This window comes from Ostrea edulis, chromosome 5 (genome assembly GCF_947568905.1).
Source record: "Ostrea edulis chromosome 5, xbOstEdul1.1, whole genome shotgun sequence".
Classification (NCBI taxonomy): domain Eukaryota; kingdom Metazoa; phylum Mollusca; class Bivalvia; order Ostreida; family Ostreidae; genus Ostrea; species Ostrea edulis.
The window spans coordinates 79,507,533-79,533,634 of record NC_079168.1 but is presented as its reverse complement, the minus strand read 5'-3'; the positions used below and the strand labels follow the sequence as shown (position 1 = coordinate 79,533,634).

At 35.8% G+C, this 26,102-nt stretch overlaps 3 protein-coding genes across 5 annotated transcripts in view; 1 reads left to right on the top strand and 2 right to left on the bottom strand.

The window, feature by feature from the left end:
• Positions 1-26,102, bottom strand: part of LOC125649746 (aftiphilin-like) — a 47,652-nt gene that overhangs the window by 19,613 nt on the left and 1,937 nt on the right. The window contains exon 1 of one of the 3 annotated variants that reach the window (XM_048877469.2): positions 4,957-5,074. The exons of 1 other annotated variant lie outside the window; for it this stretch is intronic. The gene's annotated coding sequence lies outside the window, so the exon portion shown is untranslated. Of the gene's footprint in view, positions 1-4,956; positions 5,075-26,102 lie in introns of those variants that run through there. One more of the 3 variants, XM_048877466.2, reaches the window with a different exon arrangement.
• On the top strand, positions 5,249-10,478 carry LOC125649747 (WD repeat-containing protein 91-like). The gene is made up of 2 exons (XM_048877470.2): positions 5,249-7,308; positions 7,731-10,478. Exons 1-2 carry the CDS (start codon positions 5,269-5,271, stop codon positions 8,079-8,081), a joined length of 2,391 nt encoding a protein of 796 aa, XP_048733427.2. The 5' UTR covers positions 5,249-5,268; the 3' UTR covers positions 8,082-10,478.
• On the bottom strand, positions 14,932-26,077 carry LOC125649748 (CB1 cannabinoid receptor-interacting protein 1-like). The gene is made up of 3 exons (XM_056166372.1): positions 19,603-26,077; positions 16,622-16,781; positions 14,932-16,202 (listed from the first exon to the last, which is right to left on the bottom strand). The coding sequence occupies exons 1-3, from the start codon at positions 19,761-19,763 to the stop codon at positions 16,038-16,040; spliced, it is 486 nt and encodes a 161-aa protein (XP_056022347.1). The 5' UTR covers positions 19,764-26,077; the 3' UTR covers positions 14,932-16,037.

Genomic DNA, 26,102 nt, shown 5'->3' with positions numbered 1-26,102 from the left:
CAAACATTACTCCAATAATGTACAGTAAAACACAGTTACAGTGGACATGCTTATAATGAATTCATACTTATAGCGGAGTGATTTTCATTCCCTTAGTTTCAAATCACATTATGAACTTATTGCATATAACAAATTATGTTGATAACAAATCAAGATCGGTTGTCCCCAGCACTTTGAGTGTTCTACTGAAATACATGAATATGGAAAACTCGGCAACTAAAAATATTGTTTTAACTCCCAACAGCCATGCCTCAAACTGGAAAATTCTTCTTAAATATCAATATGTCTATAGCAAAGAATACATTTGCGATGACACCATTAAACTAACTGTCAAAGAGATGGCATAAAATCTTTTGATATCAATGAATGATATCTGGAGTGATCAAAGTCAGATGCGATCTGAAGACAGCGATTCTCGTTTGAAGAAATATATGAACAAATAATTGAATTTATAATGCATTTGAGAATAACCATCCTTAATAAGTTTTCTTTCCTCTGCTGCCTCAGACTTGGGACTGAAATCGGGTTTTCAGTACTATATCAGCATCTAGGGCTTGTCTAAAGTCAGGGCAAGTGGATGCCCTGTTTTCATTAAGGAAAAAATGTTAACAATATTGAGAAAGGCATATAACAAAGACATGCACACATGTCTTTTCTGATAAATTAATTCAAGCTAACAATGTAATATGCAAATGAAAGAAAAGGAGAAGGTGAAGCTATAATACTCAAAATTAAGTGTAAATGTAATTATATTGTATCGTTAATGCATATCACATATTGTTTCTCTGTATCGCAATACATATCATACTTTTCCATATCATACCCAACCCTATCTGGATGTCTTAAGATTCTAACACTCTTAAGATATAACAGCGTTGTGAAACAGCTATGATATGATTTTATAAGAATTTTTGGTTTTAACCCTTAGACTGCAAAGTGCAACTATTGTTGTGCTGAATGTTGAGGTACACCTCTGCTACATGCGACCAAATGATTTCTGGTTTTCCCCAAGGCCTCTCTTTGAATAAAACAACAAGAGCTATGTAAGAGACTAGGTTGTATTTGATTAGTCAAACGATATTTTCGGAAGGTTTCTAAAGTTTTTATAAGGTTAAAATGAAAGCTACAGAGACACAATTAAAAAATTATGACTTGAGAAAAATGACAAAGTTAACGAGGAGACTGTTAAGAACTTTTTTAATGACGAAAGTGACAGCAACAATGATTTTGAGGGATTTTCTGATGAAGACTGTGACTTGAGGAACAGAAATGTATTGACTTTTGTGCCAATGTCTGACTGTGCCTGAGAATGGTCGCGATTTGCAGCTCAATCATGAGGAAGGTTGGTCTCATGTGATGTCGCTCCAATGAACGCATCTATTACTGGAAACGAAACATTAAATGTTCACATGGATAATTAAAAATCTATGTTGATTCTTGTTTACTGTTCATTAGTGATGCTTTTTTAAAGTAATATTGTAGAACAGACCAATATCTATGCAGAGAAACCTATACTGGCAAATATATGGCATCCGGAAAATTTCGTCAAGATGAAAGCTGATCTTTATTTTGTTTTACCCGTCCTTAAAAATTGACAAAATTAAAAACATTCTAACAATGTGTGACTTTTTTATATACTAAGCTGCATTCACTTTTATTTGGTTCTGAAATATGAAAGAAGGAGAGTTCATATGAATAGAATGATGAGTGGAATTTTAAATAATGTTTACCTTTAAATTTACCTGGAGTGTTAGCTACAAATATTATGAGAAAATGGTAACTGGCATTGAAATCTTCACCATTTTCTCATAAATAAGTTTGGTACCCATAGGACAAATAGTGGCTGAGATACATGGTTTTAAAAATTAACTGTAAATATTCATAAGATTTACTTATCAATGCAGCTGTCACAGCCATCATGATAAAATTTAAGGTATAAGCCGAAGGGTTAAGACAGATATTAGTCATAAGATAATTTTGAAGGGTTAAGACAGATATTAGTCATAAGATAATTTTGAAGGGTTAAGACAGATATTAGTCATAAGATAATTTTGAAGGGTTAAGACAGATATTAGTCATAAGATAATTTTGAAGGGTTAAGACAGATATTAGTCATAAGATAATTTTGAAAGGTTAAGACAGATATTAGTCATAAGATAATTTTGAAGGGTTAAGACAGATATTAGTCATAAGATAATTTTGAAGGGTTAAGACAGATATTAGTCATAAGATAATTTTGAAGGGTTAAGACAGATATTAGTCATAAGATAATTTTGTGAAACTGGCCCCACAGGGTCTTTTCTTATAAATTTTATTCAAATCAAAGTAATAATATGCTGTCTTCGAAATTAAGCAGTAGCCCAATGTCCGTGGCTAGTGAAATCAGGATCGGGCTATCAAAAACTATTGATACACATGCCCAGTACATATTTCTGGCGGAGATTATGATTTTGCTATTAGAGTGTGATTCCTGGTAGGAAATCAGTGAAACAACCAGTTCTTACAGAGGAAGAGAAAGTTGGCACTATGAAAAATAAGGAAACAAAGCGACAAAGAAAATGATCAGCATGATTGGCAGAGGGACTGCCCCTGGCTTAAATACAAAAATGGTCTCATATTTTGCATTTGGAGCAAAAAGGAAAACATTGCAAATTCTGAGTGCGTATCAGACTCAGATAATTTCAGGACTGATTCTGTAAGTGAACACGAAAACTTATAGAAAAAGGCATAAGCATTTTACCCTAAAGTAAAAAACCACAAGCGGCCACATCAGATGTTCAGAATGTATGATTATTAGTCAACACCCCTAGTTTTTACTTTTTTTAGGATGAGAGTGGTGATGATGAACTAGAAGAATTAAAACATTGGAGGATTCAGGAGAATCTGACTGAAATGACAGAATTAGAAGTTGAAAGAGGGCTTGAACTCTCATCTTCAACTTGTATTGTAATATTCAATATAAATGTTCAAACTTGAAATTTCGAATCATGTTGAATCATTCTTGCATAGCATTTGGGTTAGTAAAATTTTATATGGGCTACCAAATTTTGCACTCTTACTTGTCCGATGGACTTGTGGTAAAAATCATTAAGTGCAAAGACTGAATATGGCAAAATTGATAGCCTTTTACTTGGTATTTACATTTTCAAAACTTGTAGAAACAATTCTTCCAAGACAGCTGCACTCAAAATTCATTTATTTAAAGTCTTCTTACCTACCTGTGTAACTTATTTAAATATTTGGGAGTGGAAGTGATGAAGGGATAGGCAATAGGAGGGGAGAAAAATGGGGAGAGAGAGGGAAGGGAAGAGGGGAAAAGGAGAAAGGAAAGGGAGAGAAACAAGAGGCATATGGGCCACACTGCTCACCTGAGTCACTTGGCCCAATTTTTTTAAAGATTTTCCCTATATTTTTGCATGTAAAACTTTGATTCCTATTGTGGCCCAAACCTAGTTCGGGGGGGGGGGGGGGGGTGGGGGGGGGGGGGTGCATGATATTTACAAACTTGAATCTGCACTGTATCACGAAGCTTTCATGTAAATGGCCAGTGATTCTTCAGAAGAGAATTTTTATTGATTTTCCTCATATATTTGTATGTAAAACTTTGATCCCCTATTGTGGCCCCATCTTACCCCTGGGAACCATGATTTATACAAGCCTGAATCTGCACTACGTCAGGAAGCTTTCGTGCAAATGTAAACTTCTTTCACCCAATGGTTCTTGAGAAGAAGATTTTTAAAGATTTTTTTCTATTTATTAGTATGTAAAATTTTGATCCCCTATTGTGGCCCCATCCTAGCCCCAGGGATCATGATTTTAACAAACTTGAATCTGCGCTATGTCAGGAAGCTTTCAAGTAAATCTCAGCTTTTCTGGCTCAGTGGTGCTTAAGAATATTTTTAAAGATTTCCCTACATACTTGTAAGTAAAACTTCTATTGTGGCCTTATTTTACCCCCAGGGTCCATGATTTGAACAAACTTGAATCTGCACTATGTCAGGAAGCTTTCATGTAAATTTCAGCTTTTCTGGGCAAGTGATTCTTGAGAAGAAAATTTTTCCTATATATTTGTATGTAAAATCTTATCCCCTATTGTGGCCCCATCCTACCCCTAGGGGCCATAATTTTAACAAACTTGAATCTGCACTATGTCAGGAACCATTCATGTAAATTTCAGCTCTTCTGGGTCAGTGGTTTTTGAGAAGAAGATTTTCAAATGACCCCACCCTGTTTTTGCATTTTGGTGATTATCTCCCCTTTGAAGGGGGCATGGCCCTTCATTTGAACAAACTTGAAAGCCTTTCACCCAAGGATGCTTTTGGCCAAGTTTGGTGATATATGACCCGGTGGTTCTGGAGAAGAAGTAAAAAATGTATAAAGTTTACAGACAGACGGACAACAGACAATCAGAAAAGCTCGCTTGAGCTTTAAGCTCAGGTGAGCTAAAAAGGAAGTGAAGAGAAAGTGGTGGGAGAGGAAATGTGAAGGTGGACAAGGGTGAAGAGAACAAGAGAAGAGAGGAAGGGGAAAGGATGAGAGAAGGAAGAGAAAGAAAATATAGGGAGGAATGAAAGAAACTGGGAGCAAGGTGTTGAGGAGAGAGACCTCTCAACCCCACCCACCCCTCCCCCAATTTAGGGATGTATCATGTGGTGAACCTGGACTGTTTCTGCCCAAGACACAGGCTGTTTTTCTTTATTATGATATAACCTGTTACATTACCAAAAGAGAAAAAACATACACTTTTAATCCAAGTGATATGAAGCTCGGAGAAAATGTACAGCTGTCCAAAACAGATCGGCAAAGTGTCACTGGGGAAAATGCGATTTACCTTTTAAGATTTGGAGAGAACTACGATTGCAATGACACCGGTGCAAGCTAAATGGTTAGTCGTCCAAATAAGAGACGTTATCTTCTAAAATAAGAAAAATGCGTGCAAATACTCATGTAACATACCGAAAGTGTTGAATCAGGAACACCAATATTACACCTGTCTGTAATTTTGACAACTCCCATCATGCAATATTGTAGATCCTGATTTTTAATTTGATGTAATATGTACCAATAAATTTCGTGAAAGAATTAAAAAAAAATATTTCGACTCTATTCAAAGGGGAAAAAAATTTAATTTTGTTTAAGACAATTATTCGAAAGTTTGCAATATCCTTCATCGATTAATTTAGTTTTACGTTTCTATTTTCCACTATATTTCTTAACCCCATCCACGTACGATTTAGCTACCATATTACTTTCACTTTAAAAAAAAATATGGCGGCTGCAACCGGGAGAGTAGATGAACTGGTGAAAGATTACTTATTATTTAGAGGGTGTACAGCTTCTCTCCGAAATTTCGATTACGAACTTAAGGTTGACAAAGATAAAGGATTAAGGGCTGACAAGATTTTAGAACAGTTTCAGCAATTTGTGGGAAGCTACAACCTCTCAGGTCTCCGGGAGTTCTGGGCCCACCTCAACAGCCGACTATTTTGTCGCTTGGAAAAACGTTACATTCCGAGTGTGAGGAAACTAGAAGTAGGGCTTTTAAAACTTTACGTTGTTAATGCGTCTCAAAATAACAGACCAGATAAAGTGACTGACTTCTTTGAGAAAATGACAAACGATTTGCAACAACAACCGGAATTTAAAGAATGGTTTTGTTTCCCGTTTATCAAAAGTCCCGAGGAGAACAGTCATTTCTCAATGCACTTCACTAAAACATGGCAGGATATGTTTTATTTGTCACTATTCAACTTCCTGAGTGTCATCATTAATGTCATGCCGGCACCCATTTTATTGAATTTTGATATTGAACATAAAAGAATGAAAAATTTGCAGGAAGAAAATGAAATGCTGAAAACACAGTTGCTTTCAGCAGACAAAGCTCCAGCAATGAGAGCTGCAAATACAAGAGAAAAGGAAGTAATTAGGAGAGGGGCAAATTCTGCAGAACTTTTTTATGACTTTAGTGACCTTGGAGATGAAAGTTTAGAGATACAGAAGCAGCAGAAACCAAGTAGAAAGTTCCCCTTCTCAGCATCTCCATTACTGAACCGAAAACCAAATTTTTTGTCAACCAATAGAAGTCCATCAAAATCACAGGGTAAGACGAAATCGGGTAAATCTCAAGCTGTAACCATTCAAAAGGGATATCCCAACTCTGGCTCACCATCCAACCAAGGTCACTCAGAATTCACAAGTCGATCACTCAGTTGTGGAGGAGCAGTCCAGAAATCAGGTCATCCTGACACCACTTCACGGTCATTGAGTCATCAGAATAGAACTAGTCATATACATGTAAATTCTTCCAATGATGCTTCTAGAAACAAATCAGTGCCTTTACAAGGGAGACAATCCAGTGTATCAAACGTAGATGATTCTGCTGCAGCTGGGAATATGCATGCATTAAAACTAGAAAACCCTAACCAGGACATGTCAGGGACTCTGAGAGGTGAAGAATTATCTTCAGGAGAAGTGCCTGCAAACACAAAGCCAAGCAATGTGAAATCTAGTGAAACTCCAGAGGATTTAACACCAGTGAACGATAGCAAAAAAATTCCAGATATCACAAAGAATTCAAGTATTATTGATAAGTCAGATTATATGACAGAAGATCAAGGTCCATTTCTCCTCCTAAGTCAGGAGAATTACAAAGAACACAGTTCAGCCATATCTTATGCACGGTTCAGTCTTATGGGGCAGTATGTGGCTAGTGTTGATGTTGATGGAATTGTCAAAATCTGGTCATGGAGCCCACAGCCAACAACCTGTGCCACAGTCATGTCAAAGTCAGCATTTCTTTCCCTTGACTGGGCAAGCAAACAGGACCGATGGTTACTGCTGGGCAATCGCTCTGGGAATATCAGGCTGTTTGATGTCAAAGAGATGAAATCATTTTATGAGGCATCTTCAGATTCTAGTTACCCTCGCATTGTAAGTCTAAGTTCTAGTCCTTCAAGTGGAGCCTTTGTTTGTTGTGCCACTGTCAACAGAGCACGCACAGCATCTGGAAGTGAAGCAGGACCAGTCTCGTCCATTGCCCGCATTGGAAAACTGACACTGTGGGAGCTTCGCACCATGAAACAGATAAAGCACCTCGAGATACAGTCAGGCCCTGTAAGTATCAACTGCTGCTCATTCAACCATAACGGACACCTACTGCTGACAGGTGGGGTGGATGGAGTCATCCGACTCTTTGACATGCAGCAACACAAAGTGATCTCCCAGTGGGATGGTCATGCAGGGGAAGTGCAGACCTTGCAGTTCAGTTCTGATGAGACAAGCTGTTACAGCATTGGCACAGACGGAAGGGTTAGTAAAATAATTGAAGAGAATATTTTATTCATAAAGGAAAAATGTCTCTTGTGCTATGATACTTCATTACAGTGAAGCTGCACTTCATACACACATACTTGTTTACTTGAATATTTGAATCTAAATGTTTCATTGTTGTGTAGGCTGCAACCACTCAATCTATTAATTAGCCAAAGATTGATAAAACAAATATGATTTTGATAATGATATGAATATTTATGAAGAACATTTAGAAAAAGAGAGATTTATATACTCCATAAAAAAATGCTCATTTACCCCATATTGGTTTGGTTTTGTACATCAACATGTATTTTGTTTTATATGTAGAAAAAATAACTACATTGTAGCAAAGACTTCAATATTGACTATGTGGACTACATTAATTTCATTGTTTTTACTTATAATCCACTTTCTTTCAGCTGATACAGTGGAGTCTCCACAAGCCCGTTCCACAGAATGACCTACCAATCCACAGAGCTGCCTCACTGCCATTCCTCTCCGGCTTGTCAGGAGGATTAAAAGAAATGCCTCGTGGTCAGATTTTCTCCCTTGATTCTGATGGAGAGTACATGTTGACCTGTGATAATGCTAAAGGGAGCATGTATCAGATCAAGGACAAGTCACTGTCACATGTCATGAATATTCAGGGTCATGCATCATCCTTTCTCACCACAGTTGATTGGTCACCTAATATTGACACCAAGGTTTGTTTAACAGGCTCCATGGACGGAACTATCAAGATATCGACTCTTCTATCTACACATATGTAATATGATATGGCGACTATTTATTTGAAATTATTTCATGTAATACATTTGTATACTAGTATGGATTGCTAAGAAATCATTGATATTTGTTTCTTTGTGCGAGAGAGGAGACGAAAACTGGATTAGAACCAGTGTAGTGAATTCCGGATCAAAAGAATTGTTTACATTCCAACTACATCACTTCATAAGAATAAGTGCACCTGTTTGTTGTTGGTTTATTACTTCCTGTCAGATGACAGATATAGGGTGTTTTAGGAACATACTTACCAAAAATAAAAAATCCTTACCAGTATTATATGAACACAACTGGAAACTTTGTTCACAATGTTATTTGAACTTATGGACCCGTTTTCAAAATTTTTCTAATCAGCAATTTTCTATACAGTGTAGGTGTTATATTTTTAAAAATTGCTAATTACCTTATTTTGACTGCCAGATAAGTTGTTCGACTGTGGAAACAAATTTTTGTCATGTGATTTACGACACTGCAACATGTATGGATGACATGTATCAATTTTTTTTTATCTGAATGGAAATTGATGATTTGCCATATTCTGTTTTCTAAGGTTGATATGTAAGCAGATGGCTATGATATTTAGGCATATACCATTCAGTATGTGTGTTTGTGACACACTAACAGTAGTTTAATATGAAATCCAGGGCTGTAAACTTGTAAAGGGCAAGTCACCTCAATGAACAGGTAGTACTCTGCAGATATAGGACTATCCATTTGTTGTATCACGTATTATGTGTATAATCAGTTTTTAGATAAAATGACTAATAATGAGCTGTAAATCTGTTGTATTATATATATACAGGTGCATGCATTGTACTCTGAGGTCAAATTTTCTCAGGCAATTGACAGTATGTTCATTACAGTCTAGTTTACTGTGGGCCATGCAGAAACAGTACCTCATACAGCCCTTTACTTCCAGAATTATGTGCAATAACGGATGTGTGGTGCAGAATATTTTTCTTGTTTTATATGTCTATGTGTTAATAGTGATAATGTAATGTCATAAGATATAAACTTCAAACTTTAAATTGACTATCTGTGAGTGATTAAGGAAACTCCATCCTCAAGTGACATCATAGGTTCTTCCAAAATTTTTATTTACAAATTAAAAAAAAAAATTATTTAATTAAACTTTTGTGCATGATAGAAATATATGTTTTGAAGAAATTTTATTCACTGAATAGTATAATATATGTGGTAAACTATTGATACTGAAAAAGTTTATATTTTTCATAAATTATAATAGATTATTTAAAATTTTAATATTAAATGTTCTCAAGGGCAATATCTCTATGCTGGTATTTGCAATGATATCACTGAAAACCACAATTAATTTATAAAAGTAGCAGTTTTTTTAACTATTGACATTAAAAATTGGTCATTTTAACAAAATTGTATGCATTTCTATTCTTTTTAATGAAATTGTGCAATTTTCTGATGTTGACATGTACGTCTGACTTCTTTAAAAAATTTTGCAACACATATTTTCTTTGGTTATTGATTAATTAAAGTGTATTAAGTTGAAATTTAACGCAGTTTTTCCACTTTCAACCATATATTGATAATTCAGATGAGGATGGAGCTCCCTTAAGATCAGCCATTTTATATGGTGGATTCAAGAAGATGGGAAGTGAAAATTGTCACCATCAGAGGTGCATGTATAGCATCTCACAAGCAAAAAAATAATGAATGATGCAAGTATTGTAAATCATGTTTATTTATTTAGTTTCTAAATACATGTATTTTATTCAGTACAGAAAAGGATTGGACAACAGCTAGGCTGTAAACCTTCTCTTCATGTTGTAAATAATGTTTATTCATGATGAATTAGTTTTGGCATAAATTTGTGAGGTTGTCTTGATGCAGAACTAAAATTTTCATGAATAATTTTGTATACCAAGTGATAAACAATTGAATTTCCTACGGAAATGATTTCCCTTTAAGATTGCCGAAATAAATCCTCACAAAACACAAGTCATTTACAGCAGTTCAATATTTGTTATTATCAACAATGCAATAATAGGGTGTATCATTTGTACAAGATATTGAATTTAGTAGCAAAATGAATTTTGTTCTTTAGTGGTGAAAAATATTGCAAGATCAAATCTTTTAAAAAAAAAAATTTTTTTTAAATTCTCTTTTTGAGTGGTATTGAAAATTTAAATGAAGATTAAAAATGTTCATATAAAAAGCCTTCATTAAACTGGACCATTATATGCAATGTACAATATTGATATAGTTCTTCACCCAAAGAAATCGATGACATTCTGATACAACAGATGCCAGATGAGTTAGTATTAATGTCTACAATGTACATATGTTCTGTTTTACTTTTCATTTGTTATTTTAAATTATTTCTTTGTTAATAAATATTTCTGCATGTGTATATATCTTTTTATTTAAAAATATGTTTGACAATTTAATGCTATTGTTGTACCATGACCCATGTACCTATTCAGGTGTATTCTTCAGAAAGAGCCAGTTTTTAACTTATGCATGGATAGATATTGACATTTCTGCACCGTGTCTGGTGGAAGATGAATTGCCATTGGATAGATGGACACACTCCTCTTATGCATTAAAAATTAAAATCAGTCAACAAATTGGGGGAGGGGGGATCATTATACTTTAGAGGCCCTCAGTTGGTCACGTAGGGAGGGGGGGTGCTACTTGAAACTACCAAGGTTTGAGAAAATAAGACATATTTTGGTGTTTTTAGATACATTTCTCCAAAAATGGATCATATTTGTAAACTAAACAATTGCATATTGTAACCCCAATAATGTGTTAGCAGTGTTGTGCAATACGAGTTTTCCGTATACGGATATTATCAGTATTACACATGTATTGGTGTCAAGTTTTCCGTGTATGGAGATTGTCAGTATTACACGTGTATTGGTGTCAAGTTTTCTGTATACGGATATTGTCAGTATTACACGTGTATTGGTGTCAAGTTTTCCGTGTACGGATATTGTCAGTATTACACGTGTATTGGTGTCTAGTTTTCTGTGTATAGATATTGTCAGTATTACACGTGTATTGGTGTCAAGTTTTCCGTGTACGGATATTGTCAGTATTACACGTGTATTGGTGTCTAGTTTTCCGTGTATGGATATTGTCAGTATTACAGGTGTATTGGTGTCTAGTTTTCTGTGTATAGATATTGTCAGTATTACACGTGTATTGGTGTCAAGTTTTCCGTGTACGGATATTGTCAGTATTACACGTGTATTGGTGTCTAGTTTTCCGTGTATGGATATTATCAGTATTACACGTGTATTGGTGTCTATTGTTCCGTGTATGGATATTATCAGTATTACACGTGTATTGGTGTCTAGTTTTCTGTGTATAGATATTGTCAGTATTACACGTGTATTGGTGTCAAGTTTTCCGTGTACGGATATTGTCAGTATTACACGTGTATTGGTGTCTAATGTTCCGTATACGGATATTGTCAGTAGTACACGTGTATTGGTGTCTAGTTTTCTGTATACGGATATTGTCAGTATTACACGTGTATTGGTGTCTAGTTTTCCGTGTATGGATATTATCAGTATTACACATGTATTGGTGTCTATTGTTCGGTGTACAAATATTTTCAGTATTACACGTGTATTGCTGTCTAGTTTTCTGTATACGGATATTGTCAGTATTACACATGTATTGGTGTCTAGTTTTCCGTGTATGGATATTATCAGTATTACACGTGTATTGGTGTCTAGTTTTCCGTGTATGGATATTGTCAGTATTACACATGTATTGGTGTCAAGTTTTCCGTGTATGGAGATTGTCAGTATTACACATGTATTGGTGTCTAGTTTTCTGTATACGGATATTGTCAGTATTACACGTGTATTGCTGTCTAGTTTTCTGTATACGGATATTGTCAGTATTACACGTGTATTGGTGTCTAGTTTTCCGTATACGGATATTGTCAGTATTACACATGTATTGGTGTCAAGTTTTCTGTGTATGGATATTGTCAGTATTACACGTGTATTGGTGTCTATTGTTCCGTGTACAGATATTGTCAGTATTACACGTGTATTGGTGTCTAATGTTCCGTATACGGATATTGTCAGTATTACACATGTATTGGTGTCTAGTTTTCCGTATACGGATATTGTCAGTATTACACATGTATTGGTGTCAAGTTTTCTGTGTATGGATATTGTCAGTATTACACGTGTATTGGTGTCAAGTTTTCTGTATACGGATATTGTCAGTATTACACGTGTATTGGTGTCTAATGTTCCGTATACGGATATTGTCAGTATTACACGTGTATTGCTGTCTAGTTTTCTGTATACGGATATTGTCAGTATTACACGTGTATTGGTGTCTATTGTTCCGTATACGGATATTGTCAGTAGTACACGTGTATTGGTGTCTAGTTTTCCGTGTATGGATATTATCAGTATTACACATGTATTGGTGTCTATTGTTCCGTGTACAGATATTGTCAGTATTACACATATATTGGTGTCTATTGTTCCGTGTACAGATATTGTCAGTATTACACATGTATTGGTGTCTATTGTTCCGTGTACAGATATTGTCAGTATTACACATATATTGGTGTCTATTGTTCCGTGTACAGATATTGTCAGTATTACACGTGTATTGGTGTCTAGTTTTCCGTGTATGGATATTGTCAGTATTACACGTGTATTGGTGTCAAGTTTTCCGTGTATGGATATTGTCAGTATTACACGTGTATTGGTGTCTATTCAAGCAAATATAGTACTATATTCAAGGCACATTATGGTTGATGTGTTCTTTTAAGGACATGATATAACCAAAATATTGTTATAGAATTTTTAGGTCTCCTGAGTTTACTTGTCGTTGTCCATCGTCGTGGGTTAACAATTGAACATTTTTAACTTCTTGATAATTACTATTCCAATTATTTTTATTTGGTATGAAGCATCGTTGGGACAAGGATAAATTGTAAATTTCAGGACTCCTGCACTCCTAGGGGTAAGGCAAAAACTGCCCAAAATTAACCAATTTTCAAAAATCTTCTCTAGAACCCACATGTGTAAGAAAAACTAAATGCATGTTAATGTAGATCAGAAAGGCCTCTACAAAACTTGTAAATCTCATGATCCCTTAGGTAGGGGTTTTTACCCCAGGGTGGGGCAAACTTGGTATACAGTGTTTATGTGTAAAACACTTAATTAGATAACATCTTTAGTGCTATTGATACTAAATTGAAACTAACTGGATATTTCGAAAGAGCAGTTAGTCTTTTACAAAAATTGTAAATTTGATGATCCCAGAGGTAAGGGTTTTTGGTATTGGTGGGGTTAAAATGATCAGTAATTAAATGGGTGAACAATCGTTTTTAACTTCTTGATAACTATCATTTCACTTCTTTTCTTTGTTATGAAGCATCTTTGAAACAATGGAGACATAAACTGTAAATTTCAGGATTCCTGCACCCCTGGGGCCTTTGGGGCGGGGCAAAAATTGACAAATTTTGAAACATATTCTTTTCTACAACCGCACATGTTTAAGAAAAACTAAATGTATAGCAATATAGAACAGGAAGGCCTCTACCACAATTGTAAATTTCACGATCCCTGGAGTAGGGGTTCTGACCCCAAGGTGGGGCCAAACTTGGTATAGAGTGTTTATGTGTAAAACACTTAAATAACATCTTCTTTAGTATTATTGATACTAATTTGAAACTAAGTGGATATTTAGAAAGAGCAGGTAGTCCTTTACCAAAATTGTAAATTTGACAGTCCCAGGGGCAGGGGTTATGACCCCAGGGTGGGGCCAAACTTAGTATATAGTATTTATGTGCAAGTTTGATGATACTGTATAAAATCTAAATGCATACTTAGGAATAGCAGAAGAGGATGTACAAAAAATGGTGAATTTCACAACCCAGAGTATTTACTCCAGGATGGGCCCAAATTAGTCATATTTTTTAATGTTGATACACCTATTATATTATGTAAAGCCTTGCATCAGTGTATGCACTTTCGAGGGCATTGAAGTTTTAAGAACACATCTTGTTTTATACTGTTGCTGAACATTAGAATTTAACTTAGATATTCAGGACAGGTATTTTTTCCCCGCTCGCGCCGGTAAATGAGAAAGTTTCCCAGTTTACTTTCGGAAGGTCGGTGGTCTTTCCCTGGTACATTGTATCTGGGTTCTCTCTTCCACCAATAAAAACTGGGCGCCACCAGATAACTGAAGAATTGTTAAGTGTGGCGGAAAACATCGATCAATCAATTTAGATTTCATGGCCCTTGGGAGTAGTGATACTTTTTCACTAGTATTCAGGTTCGTAAATTATTATTGAAATTAAAACAATCTACCCCCGACTGCATGGTGTACGGTGAACTTGGCCGACATCCCATGCACATACAAATACAAACGCGTATTATCTCATTTTGGCACAAAATTGCACTTAGTAAAGAAACAAAAATAGCGAATCTCCTGTTAAAACTGGGTAATAATGTTACAAACCAATACGCGAAAGAGATTGCTTGGTTCAAGAACGTGTCAAATATCCTTAACAATTGCGGACTTTCTAACAGTTGGCAAAATAACGCATGTAATCCAAACTGGCTAAAGTCAAAAGTAAAACTTATTTTACTCGATCAATTCAAGCAAAAGTGGAATTCTGACATCAAAACGCTATCAAAAACTATAAACTATAGAATGTACAAGGATGAATTAAAATTTGAAAAATATTTGGATATCCTACCCAGAAAAGATGCTATAACCTTTTGTAAATTTCGAACCTGTAATCATCATTTACCTATTGAAAGTGGACGCTGGCGAAACGAGCCCCGAGAAACAAGACATCGTAATAAATGTGAATTAAATGAAATTTAATTGCAAATCTCTGATTGATATAAGAAAACAATGTTTATCACCAAAACAAATACGTTTCAAAAACATCATCACTTTTAAAAATATAATGAATTCAAACAAGCAATCTTTTCTAAGAAAATTGTGTTCCTTTATAAGAAATATTAATAAACTATGCTCCCCGACCCAATGACTACTCGAATCTAAAATTGCATATGTTGCCTATCTCCATACTCATGCATGCCTTAAAACATTTAGTGATATATTACTATCACTTTTATATAAAATATATATACTAAATCTCTGTATACAATTGTGTAATTGTGATGAGAAATAAATTCAGTTCAGTTCGGTGACCAACTAGGCCTGTGGGCCTTTTGTTTTGTAAAACATTCTGTAAATGGTTTAATATTGTTAAACGTCCATATTTAACACATTTCCTAAGAATCCACTTTATTTCTGCATTATTCACAAATCTTTACTCGAAAATTCAGTAGAAAAACACTACCCAAGAATCCCTCAAAAACGTCTTTTTATTGATGCATCTCGTGTATTAGTATTATTGCTTGATCACATAATAAAAACATATCTCATATAAACACAGCAAAATCCTATTTCATTTGATGCGTGGAAAACCTTTGTAACTACTAGCGTGGTGCCAAAGATGACAGATTGTGGTTTACAACGAAAATTGTCTTTCATCTTTTTGCGTTCTCCCAAAATTGATTTATCATTAACGTATGTAGTCAATCTATCAAACACCGTAAAGTAATATTCTGGTCACTAATGTATGATGGTAAAAAAATTATTAATTGTATCACAGGGGTGTCCACGGGAGTCGGGGGGTACTCTGAAATCATCTCGTCATTTCATCTTCTGCAAAGCAAAGTTATGTACACACTCTCTGGTGGTGTAAAGTTTGTTTTTGCTGAAGAGATTTATATATAATAAATCCTATTTTTACATACTAAATTATACATGTACAAATAGCAAGCTGCGGTATTGAAATATTCTTTCAAATCATCTATCGTCTTCGCTAAATTTTGAGGAAGACTACATTGAGAATAATGCAGCTATACACTAGTCAGTGCCTAAATCCAACGATATTGTCAGACATATTGTTCTTTCTTGACTAGAACTCCGGTTTCGCCCTCGGTCAGTGTGCAGTCGTATTCTATCCAAGTGAGACTGGTTCCCCAGGAACTGTGTTCTGTTTCTGTCTGTTGGTAAAACTTACACTGTAGCACGACCGTTAATGTGACGTCACCATCAAACTGAAATGATGGATGATATTTCAATTACATCAAAGCAATTGCTCGCAAATATACATTGGTGACGTTGCCATAGCAACAGCATGATTAGAAAAAATATTATTTAAGGGTCCTATTACAGCCTGCAAATAGCAATCTATAAATACGTCATATTGACTAGCTTGATATGTTTGAAAACTTGAATATCCATTGTAAAAGCTTTTATATCAAAGATACCAAAATATAATTTTGGGTCTACCCGGTTACGCGTATCTTCGCAAGCCATAAATGGGGAGCGGAGTGGACCGAAAACCCTTAGCTAACGAAGAAGGTTTACGTGATGGTATCCAGTCCGAAGATTATAAATCCAAACATTTGGATTAAATCGAATAATACCATATAAATTATAAATCTAGTATGAATCAACATTTGTTTTATTTTACCATTAGCGCCACCGCGATGTCTTTTCGCTTGTTTCTCTTTTCCACCATGTATCCAGTTGTGTTGAAGGTGGCGGAGAATTTTCGGAAGTCTTCGGCAGAATGACGCTTTTCAGGTTCCACCTCCTTGACCTCGAATCTCTCACCGTGAATCATCATATCTCTAAAATTAAAACGGAGAGAAAAGTCGACTACATTTCCAAACAATATATATATATATATATATATATATATATACACACACACAAATGTGAACAATTGCCTCAGTGTCCGCTAATCAATAGGTAAAATATTAAATGTGTGTGTGTGTGTGTGTGTGTGTGTGTGTGTGTGTGTGTGAACAGAAAAAAGTAAATGCTAAAAACAATCAACCATCGGACCGCGTACCACTAATCTATTTTTCATTTTCTCCATCAAAGTGAAAGTTCATCTCAAATGAACCTAACCCAAAGGCAAGAAAATCGACCCCAGCCTTAATATTGATGTGCAACATGAGCAGGCATATAATGTACGTAACCTAAAGGTTTGAATGGCGGTGTATGTGTTATATCTTTAGATAGTACATGTCGACACAGCTGCATGATTATACGGAAATCATACTCCCATGTTTCCTTTGTTCTTGCATGTATATTTTTAAAACAAACTAGACATTTACATGTAAGTCTATATATTTTGTACATGTAACTTACATGTATATACACGTATAATGTTTTATATCAAGTTGAAAGGTAATCGTTTCATCCAGAAATGAAATACATGTACATATGACTTGTTTATCACTGACAATATATGCCATAATCTTTGGATATTAAAACAACACGAGTTTTATATATATCAAGCTATATAAGTTAAACACTTTATGCAAATTATGTAATTTAACTTGATCGGATTACAAAGTAATAGAGCTAATCTCCTATCTAATTCTGTATGTTCCTAGTCGGATAGTGAACTGCCCATTTCGAAATATTCATGATCACGTATAACGATGCACGCGGAATTTCAGAAGTCAACAAAATTACATCAAGACATGAAAGTGTGGACGGCCTGCAGGCTGTTAACGGGACACATTCGGCTATGGAACGCCGTCTCTGCCTTATAGTGTAACATAAAGAGGTATCAACATATCGTAATGTAATCCGAGATTCCTCTGACTCTTACCCCCGCTTTTATATTTGACATGTGCGGGGGAGAGTCAGAGCGGACTCCATATTGAAAAGTGGGAATTCAGCGACACTAGCTGGTGTTTGCTGCTTTACCTACCTCTTACAACTTTATTTCGCGGACCCATCTTCCAAGACGCGAGGATTCAGTTATCGGAAGATTATTCTACAAATACATCATGATTAATACGATGCTATCGCCGTTTAAACGATGGAATTTTGTGTTTATATGTGCTGACGTCATGCGCAAAGAAATCAAATGGCGAGGCGGCGACCTAATTCAAGTGATGCTCCATTTGTCGGTGTTAGGGCCGTTTAAACGGCGATAGCATCGTATTAATCACGATCTATTTATAGATTTATCTTCCGATAACCGAATCCTCTCATCTTGGAGGATAGATCCGCGAAATAAAGTTGTAAGAGGTAGGTAAAGCAGCGACACCAGCTGGTGTCGCTGAATTCCCACTTTTCAATATGGAGTCCGCTCTGACTCTCCCCCGCAGAAGTCACAAAATAAAAGCGGGGTTAAGAGTCAGAGGAATCTCGGATTAATCGTAATGGTTTTACCACATAACATAATGATATAACCACATAACATAAAGAAATATCGACATAACATAATGATGTAACCACATTACGTAATGATGTAACCACATAACATAAAGATGTATCGACATAACGTAAGGCTGAATTACACTATAAGGCAGAAACGGCATTCCATATTCGGCAATAAAAGACATTCAGACGGAAACAGGTTATTGAGAACAGTTTTGAGCAATGGAAGGGGGGGGGGTTAAATTTCATGTCTAACATGAAATCAACATTCAGTACGACTACATACTGTAAACGAAATTCTCATCTCAAATTCATTGCTAGAACTGGCCGAAGCTGAAAGTAAATTTTCAGACATGAATTATGAAGGACTGCTCCGAGATTCGGTGAAGGCGTCAGCCCAAATATTCAGCCGAGTTTAGGTGTTTTTAATAATTTTCTTGCGCGCTTGTGCACATCCACCATAAACGTTATTCCTTCTTAAAGTTTGAGTCGACGTCCCGGGTAGAGATTTTTCCATTATTGTGACTTTCTATGTCGAACTTTCGCCTATTCACCATGAAGACAGCGGTCAAATCGCGATTAGTATTGTACAATATCGCATGACCCGAAATTGACCTAGTCCATGGGCGCTTGACCTTTATAAACATTTTCAAATACTCTCACTTTAGTAAAGGTATTGTGAAAGAAAACTTGGCCAATTCATGTTTTATAAGTGATCAAGTATTATGAAAAGGATGCACTCTATTTCAATTCGATATCTGAATTTGTTCAGGCATGAATACCTGTCTTATAAACCGACACGTGGAATTCGGGTCTGTGAGCAAAACTGAAGTGTGTCGTTTTCGAATATTAAAATTCACCAGTCTGAGGTGGTCACATGACGCCCCATAAAGAAACAACTGTATCTAATATTTGTATAATATATCGATTAAATGCAAACGTGAAATGTTTTAAAGCTCCAAGACATTTAAACATAATATCCTTTCACGTCTAACGGCTGTATAGCGACCTCAGTAAAACAAACCGTGTAAGTGATGTAGAATAATTAGTACGCAGTACAAAGTTCCTAATGTGCAGTGACTTTTGCAAAGGGGGCGTTTCCTCACGTGGTGAAAACTATGTGCATGTTCCTGCTATACAATAAACTGATAAAAATTTAACCTAGATATGTATCTATCAGCCAAAGCTATATACAGAAACAGGTGGGGTGTAATCTCCAGAGAACATAGATAAGCGAGCAAAGTTTTCCAACGTGTAAGAAAAACTCACCTGAGAATGAGGGGGGACTGAACAGCCACCGTGTAGTCCGTATTTTGGTTCAGTTTCAGGGTGTGGGGCTGAGAGAATCTCTCCCCGTCGTGTTTATAGTAAACTCCACCACCGCCCTCTTTATGCGTGAACGACAAGAGTACTTTAAAATGGCTTGTCATCTTCCCTTTCGTCACATCTCCCTCTTTGCTGCTTATTTCGGTTTCACGTCGGAGGAGGCAGTTAAGGAACCTGGCATAAATTGCCTCCGCTTTTCAGTGGACCGTTAAGTCGTTGTACGACGATCGATGTCCCATTAGCCTTGTCCACGATATGCGGATTCCTTCACGACACACGGATTCAATTTACTTCATTTTGTTTATCAAATATTTCCCCGTGTTATATGCCCTTGTTTGTCAATATACTGCCTGTATGCAATGTGATTTTTTTTTTTTAGATTCTGCATTTTAAATTTTTAAATCAGGGAATTGATATATTATAATGAGCACATATCTACTATCGGTATGTCTGTATTTGTATCTAATACCGTCATCATGGTGTGGAATGGTTTTCCTGTACATATACTTAATTCCGGCGGACTTCCCTACAGATTAAGGAGGACCTACTGCAACTGAACAACCGTAAACTCTATACCACATATCCCAGAAATCATACGTAGAGCCTCAGAAAATTACACGTACACACACAGAAGTTACGCAAGCAGAATTCGTGTAGTTTGTCCTTCTGCCACTTATGAATTTCGGTATGGATACTTAAACCTAAAGTAAAGTTTTTTTGCTGGTTTTTTTCCCCCCATCAGTTGCACAGAAGTTAGTTAATTAAGCTTAACTGATGATTAAAGTCTAGTTAGCACAGTGTAAATGAAAGAGTGAATGACGAATTAACTGTCAGTTAAAGTTAACTAACCTTCGTGCAACTGGACTGACGATACCCATCATGCAAGACTTAACTACAGCGTTTCTGCAGAACAATGTGTGGATTTTGATTTACGTCCCATTAAAAAAAAATCAGAAATATATAGACGTCACCAGCTTTAGACGAAGTACCATATTTAACCTGTGTGTGGCACTCAAGGTCGTAGTAGTGAGCAAGGGCGGATCCAGGAATTGCGGTTAGGGGGCGCATTTTATGAGGCAGGGGATCTGGTTCCTGGTGGGGGCTTAGGGGATGAAGCCCCCGAGAGTTTCTGGAGTTTACAGATTCTATAGGGCTTGAAATATATCTCTTATGTAGTCATTTTTACTATTCTCTGTCATTTCTAATAAGATGAAATCAATGAAATGAAATGACGCAAATTCTAAGGGTTTTTGGGAAAATATCTAAGTTCTCCCAATAAAGGTAATTCAATAAATCAAAAGATTTTGTGATTTATTCTCCGAAATTAATTGCTTCTTTTATCGTTTACATTTTTCTAAACAGGAGACCACGATTTACCTTAAATTTGAAAATTTTAGGAGGAGGGGAACCGGTTACGCCCCTTCAAACCCGCCACTAGTGAGGGTTCTTTATCATGCCAATGTTAATGACAACAACCCGTAACTTTCTCTTCTTGGCTAAGTAACAGTCATTACCTACGTTAAACGTCTAATGTTTGACGCGAGCTGAGATCGAGAATCGAACCAGGGGCCTCTCGGTTGCGAAGCAAGCTTTTTAACCATTTAACCAGCGGACCAGATCTTGTAGATATTTAAGAAATTTGTGCTCTATCAATGTGTCTATAATCCTGCGTATATTTGAAAATCGGTTACTTCTGCGGCGAGGGAGTATTAAAACTAGTTTTTCACTGTGCATGGAATATGCTGAAGAATAAAAGCGTGTACGTGTATGACGCGCCATATTAGCATGAACTCAAATAATTGAAGATATCTTTAATCAGTTGAAAATATCATCAATTCATTTGATGCACACAGCATTTCAATTAAAGATACATTGTATCTTCATAGAATTAGTGATATCGTTCTGTCTTCAAACAAATTGATGATATCAACAATTAAATTAATGCGCATTGCAATTCCTTTGAAGAGAACAACAATTCAATTAATGCCCGCAATAACTGAATTATCTCTTCAATTGAATTATTGCACGCAAAAACTGCTCACTTCAATTGAATTAATAATATCATTAATGCAATTGATACGCGCAATAATTCTTTAAGAGAGAACAACGATTAATTAGAGATGCCTTCACTTCAACATAACCACAATTGAATTAATGATCTCTTGAATTGAGTTTTTGCTCTATCTAAAAAAAATATGATGCGCGCATTAATTCCTAATATGATATCGTTGTAAATAATTAAAGATATCTTCAATTGAATTGAAGAGTTCATTAAATCATTTATACAAAACTCTAAATTAACTTTTGCGAGCAATATTTCCACCATATTGATGTGCACATCAATTGAATTGATGAGAGCAATGCTTGATTTGATACGCGGATCAATTGAATTAATGCGTGCATTACTTTTACTAATGCGTGCATCAATTCAATTATTGCACGCAATAATTGAATTCATGCGCGCATCAATTGAATTGATGAGAGCAGTAATTGATTTGTTGCACGCATCAATATAGGATCTCCCATGTTTTGTGGTTGGATATGATTATTATCAAACGAGTTCTTTGGGGGTTTTTAATAACCGAGCCTTTGCGAGGGGATAGAAAACACGACGAGTTAGATAGCAATCACATCCAACCACAAACCATGGAAGATTCTTTTTATAACATATGTTATCTTTGATTTGATTTAACTATTTAATTTGCATTTCAAAATATTCCCTTTCGTTTACTTTAAACCGAACTACATTATTTCGTAACATTACGCTGCTAGAAATAGTTCGTTGGAAAATGTAAATAAAAATAGATACTAGTATTGACTATTTACAATATCTAATTCATAAAAGGTCATTATTTGATTGAGAGAAAAATGTAAGTTTTAAGACGTTTTACTTTGAAATTGTGTGATTATTCATGAAAAATGTCAGTTATCCGAATCTGTGTCATAGATGACGCAGTTTTTTATGTTGACCATGAATTTCCCACCATGTACATCGCCATTCAGAAAATTTTGTATGTCTCTTGTGACATTAAGAACTTCCAGTGCTTGTGTTCTTACAGCTGTATTTGTGATGGAATGGTTTTGTGTGCAGTTGAATGTGGCGTATCCCGGGTTCATTTGGTGCATGGAGTTGGGAAGTTGACATCCCCCAGGGAAAGGGATAAATATAAATGTGATAACAGATCTTGGTGTGTTCAGTTCCTAATGTGAACTATCACTCAGAAAAAAAGTTACACAATCTATTCAGTTCTGACCGGGGGTGAGTGCCAATAAGACGGTTTCAAGAAGTGATTTCAGTTATTTCATGTCACCTAATGTTCTTTATTTTCAATGTATTTTTGTTTTCTTGATCATTAAAAAATTGTCAGTAATATCATCTTCGACGATCTATACAAAACATGATCAGGGAGAGCACTGCACTGAGCACTGCGGGCTGTTTCACTTTTAAAAGACAATAACTAGGCTAGAAAATGGAAATGACAAACCTTTTCTCTCACTCTTAACTTCATATATAAATTCATCGTTTTCAAACTTTGAAGATTTTACAACACCTGTGCCACTTCCAGCATTTTTTACAATTGAATTATTGGGAATTTCATCACTCTGATCCATTCCCATGCAAATGTATTCGTTTATTTACATTGCGTCACGTGGCATAGGAATACAAAGTGTGGATATGGACTCAAAAGTTATCGTATGAGTGAAATATCCACTGGATAAAGGGGTAAATATGTGATAAATTCAATTATCGCACGCAATGATTGAACAGATATCTTCAGATAATCAAACATATCTTCAATTATGAAAGGCGAAGATAACGAACAGTGATCAATCTATCAACTCCTATAAGCAATACAAAATAGAGTGTTGGACAAACACGGACCCCTGAACCAGAGGTGGGATCAGGTGCCCAGGAAGAGTGAGCATCCCCTGTCTACCGGTCACACTGTCCGCCTTAAGCCCTATATCTTGATCAGGTAAACGGGGTTATCCGTAGTCAAAATCAGTGTGCCAAGAACGGCCCAACAATCGGTATGAAACACGTCAGACAGCATATGACCCAATGATAGGTCAATGTATTGGCAAACTAGATCGTTATAACGACCATAGAATTTACGAAATACTGACTTTAAACAAGATTGTTGAAACTCCTTGACCATCAACTTCTTTGTCAGAAGCCTGCTTCGATTTAAAATATGGCCAACCGCAGAACAAGCTCTTGCGTATCGAATTAGTTGAGAATATAAACATAATATGCAGGTGATAATGGAATATTGCTACATAATTATGGGAAGTTGACGATGGAGAAGCTGAAATCATCCTATTTGTCATAAAGTTGAGCTGTTAGTTTGCTGTTAATATCTACTTTCAATAAACTACCTAAGTATGATGCAGAAGTGGACAACTCTGTGGTGTCTTTTATTTCGAGTTCACATGGATATATCGAATCGACATATGAATGAAAATGATTATTGTTAATAGATAAAACGTCATCGATATGTCTAAATGTAGAGCTGAAGGCCGGTGCAAGAGATTGTATTTCTACTCACGTAAAGGTTTTTGCATAATCCTGCTTCATAAGAATTTTAAAACAGGTCAGCTAACAAAGGAGCACAATTCGTGCCCATGGGAATTCCAATAGACTGTTGGGAGACCTGATCACCAAAGACTACGAAGATATTGTCAACGAGGAACCCCAGTATATTTTTTATTTCAACTTCAGAGTACTTGTGCATGGAATCAGAGTGGTGTTTAACAAAGTAATGTTTTGGATGACTAACCACTAGATATGAATATTTGCGTTTTCCATTTTTGCTGAAGAGGCAGCTGCCTATGAAGTAAAAAAGTCTAGTATCTAATTTACCGTGAAGAATGGTCGTGTAAAGTGTTTAAAAGTCATACGTTTTGATATTGATTTGAGAAATGTTTTGCGATTTCAAATTTACTGTAAGTTCTTTAGAATTTTTTTTAGAATCCACATTTGATTTACAGTGTATATCATATGTAGCGCACATTATGTTTGAAGTTTCTTCTTCACAGCTGTTACTATTTTCGTGAGGAGCAAAGATAGGGGTTTGGTAGAATATTTATTGGACCCAGCGATGTCTCTTTGTTTGTAAGGGTTTTATGTAGTTTAGGAATCCAATATAGGTACCGTAACTCATATTCATCCGACCCCTTGACTGGGATATTAAATGTGTCTAAAACTGATTTTGAAAAATTTCATCTCTTGAAAGGGCAGTTGGAGTATAAGTACGATTACCAAAAGTGGAATTAAAGCCAAGTTCGTTTAAAATACAGTTGTAATAATGGGCCTTACAAACAAAGACAATGTTGTTACAAGCGTTGTCAGCTGGAACAAAAACATTTTCCTCATGTAACCTATCTATCTAATTCGTTTATCACTTCTGCTTTACTAAACACAGAAGGATAGAGAGTACGTATTTTTGTTTTGATGTGTCTAATGCGGGATTCTAATATTCCTCCTATACCTTTAATCCATTCTGACAATGTATCAAGTTCTTTTTCATGTTTAGCCCATCGTCTGGCAAAATCTTCGAGAGAAGTCATAATGGAGACGAAGTTCTGTCGCCAATTGAAAGACCGAGGTTTTCTGTGATTGGGACCTTCGAGAATAAGTGATATGAAGTCCTCATTTTCAACTATATCAACATCACCAGTAATGACATGTCCAGCTGGACTATAGTTGAAAGAAGATGAAGAACAAGAACACTTTGATGGATTAAGTATAAGATGGTCTATATCTAGGCACTGCAAAGTTTGTTTATAATTAAAAAGTTTGGATGCAATAGTAGAAGTATATTTGTAAGAAATACTGTATGTAGACTTGAACTTGAAATAAATTGGAATACACGACTGAACTCTTTTATGACGAAGAATGTTGTTTATGTTGTCTGCATCTATTCCTTTGTTTGTAAATTTGAGCTTAAGGAACTGGCGGCATTGTTCAGAAAGAATATCATCTATGATCCCCGGTGATTTAAAGAGCTTGTGATTGTCCATAATCATAGAGTTCAGTCTATTCTGGTGTTAAAAAATCCAAGTATAGACTTGCTTTGGCTTCTTCAAATCACGCATTCAAAACTCTCAATGGAGCAGAGTAAAATTTTCTACGAATGTGATGTGGACCTAATAGTCTGCTGACGTAAGGCAAAATTAGTGAACCAAACGTGACATCATGCACATGTATACTTGGTCTTTTATATGAACGATGTCCATGACTGCATTTCCGCCTTTGAGTATTGGGAAAGAGTCCAATCACATTCACGTTATTTCCTTGTGGACTAGTCAAATTTCCCACATCATATACACTATCATTGCATCCATATGGAAATGTAGTACATGTACCTACAGTCCTGATTCAGTGATTTTCTCGTTGACTACGATTAGGGGTACTTAATGTTGGATTGTTGATGGTAAAA

What these genes read in the sequence shown, in the direction of transcription:
- LOC125649747 (XM_048877470.2), top strand. Translation starts at nt 5,269, where the DNA reads ATGGCGGCTGCAACCGGGAGAGTAGATGAACTGGTGAAAGATTACTTA. An exon ending in GCATTGGCACAGACGGAAGG is followed by an intron (nt 7,309 to 7,730) that starts GTTAGTAAAATA and finishes ACTTTCTTTCAG; the next exon opens with CTGATACAGTGGAGTCTCCA.
- LOC125649748 (XM_056166372.1), bottom strand. Translation starts at nt 19,763, where the DNA reads ATGACAAGCCATTTTAAAGTACTCTTGTCGTTCACGCATAAAGAGGGC. An exon ending in CAGTCCCCCCTCATTCTCAG is followed by an intron (nt 16,782 to 19,602) that starts GTGAGTTTTTCT and finishes TTTTAATTTTAG; the next exon opens with AGATATGATGATTCACGGTG. An exon ending in ACATCGCGGTGGCGCTAATG is followed by an intron (nt 16,203 to 16,621) that starts GTAAAATAAAAC and finishes CCATCATTTCAG; the next exon opens with TTTGATGGTGACGTCACATT.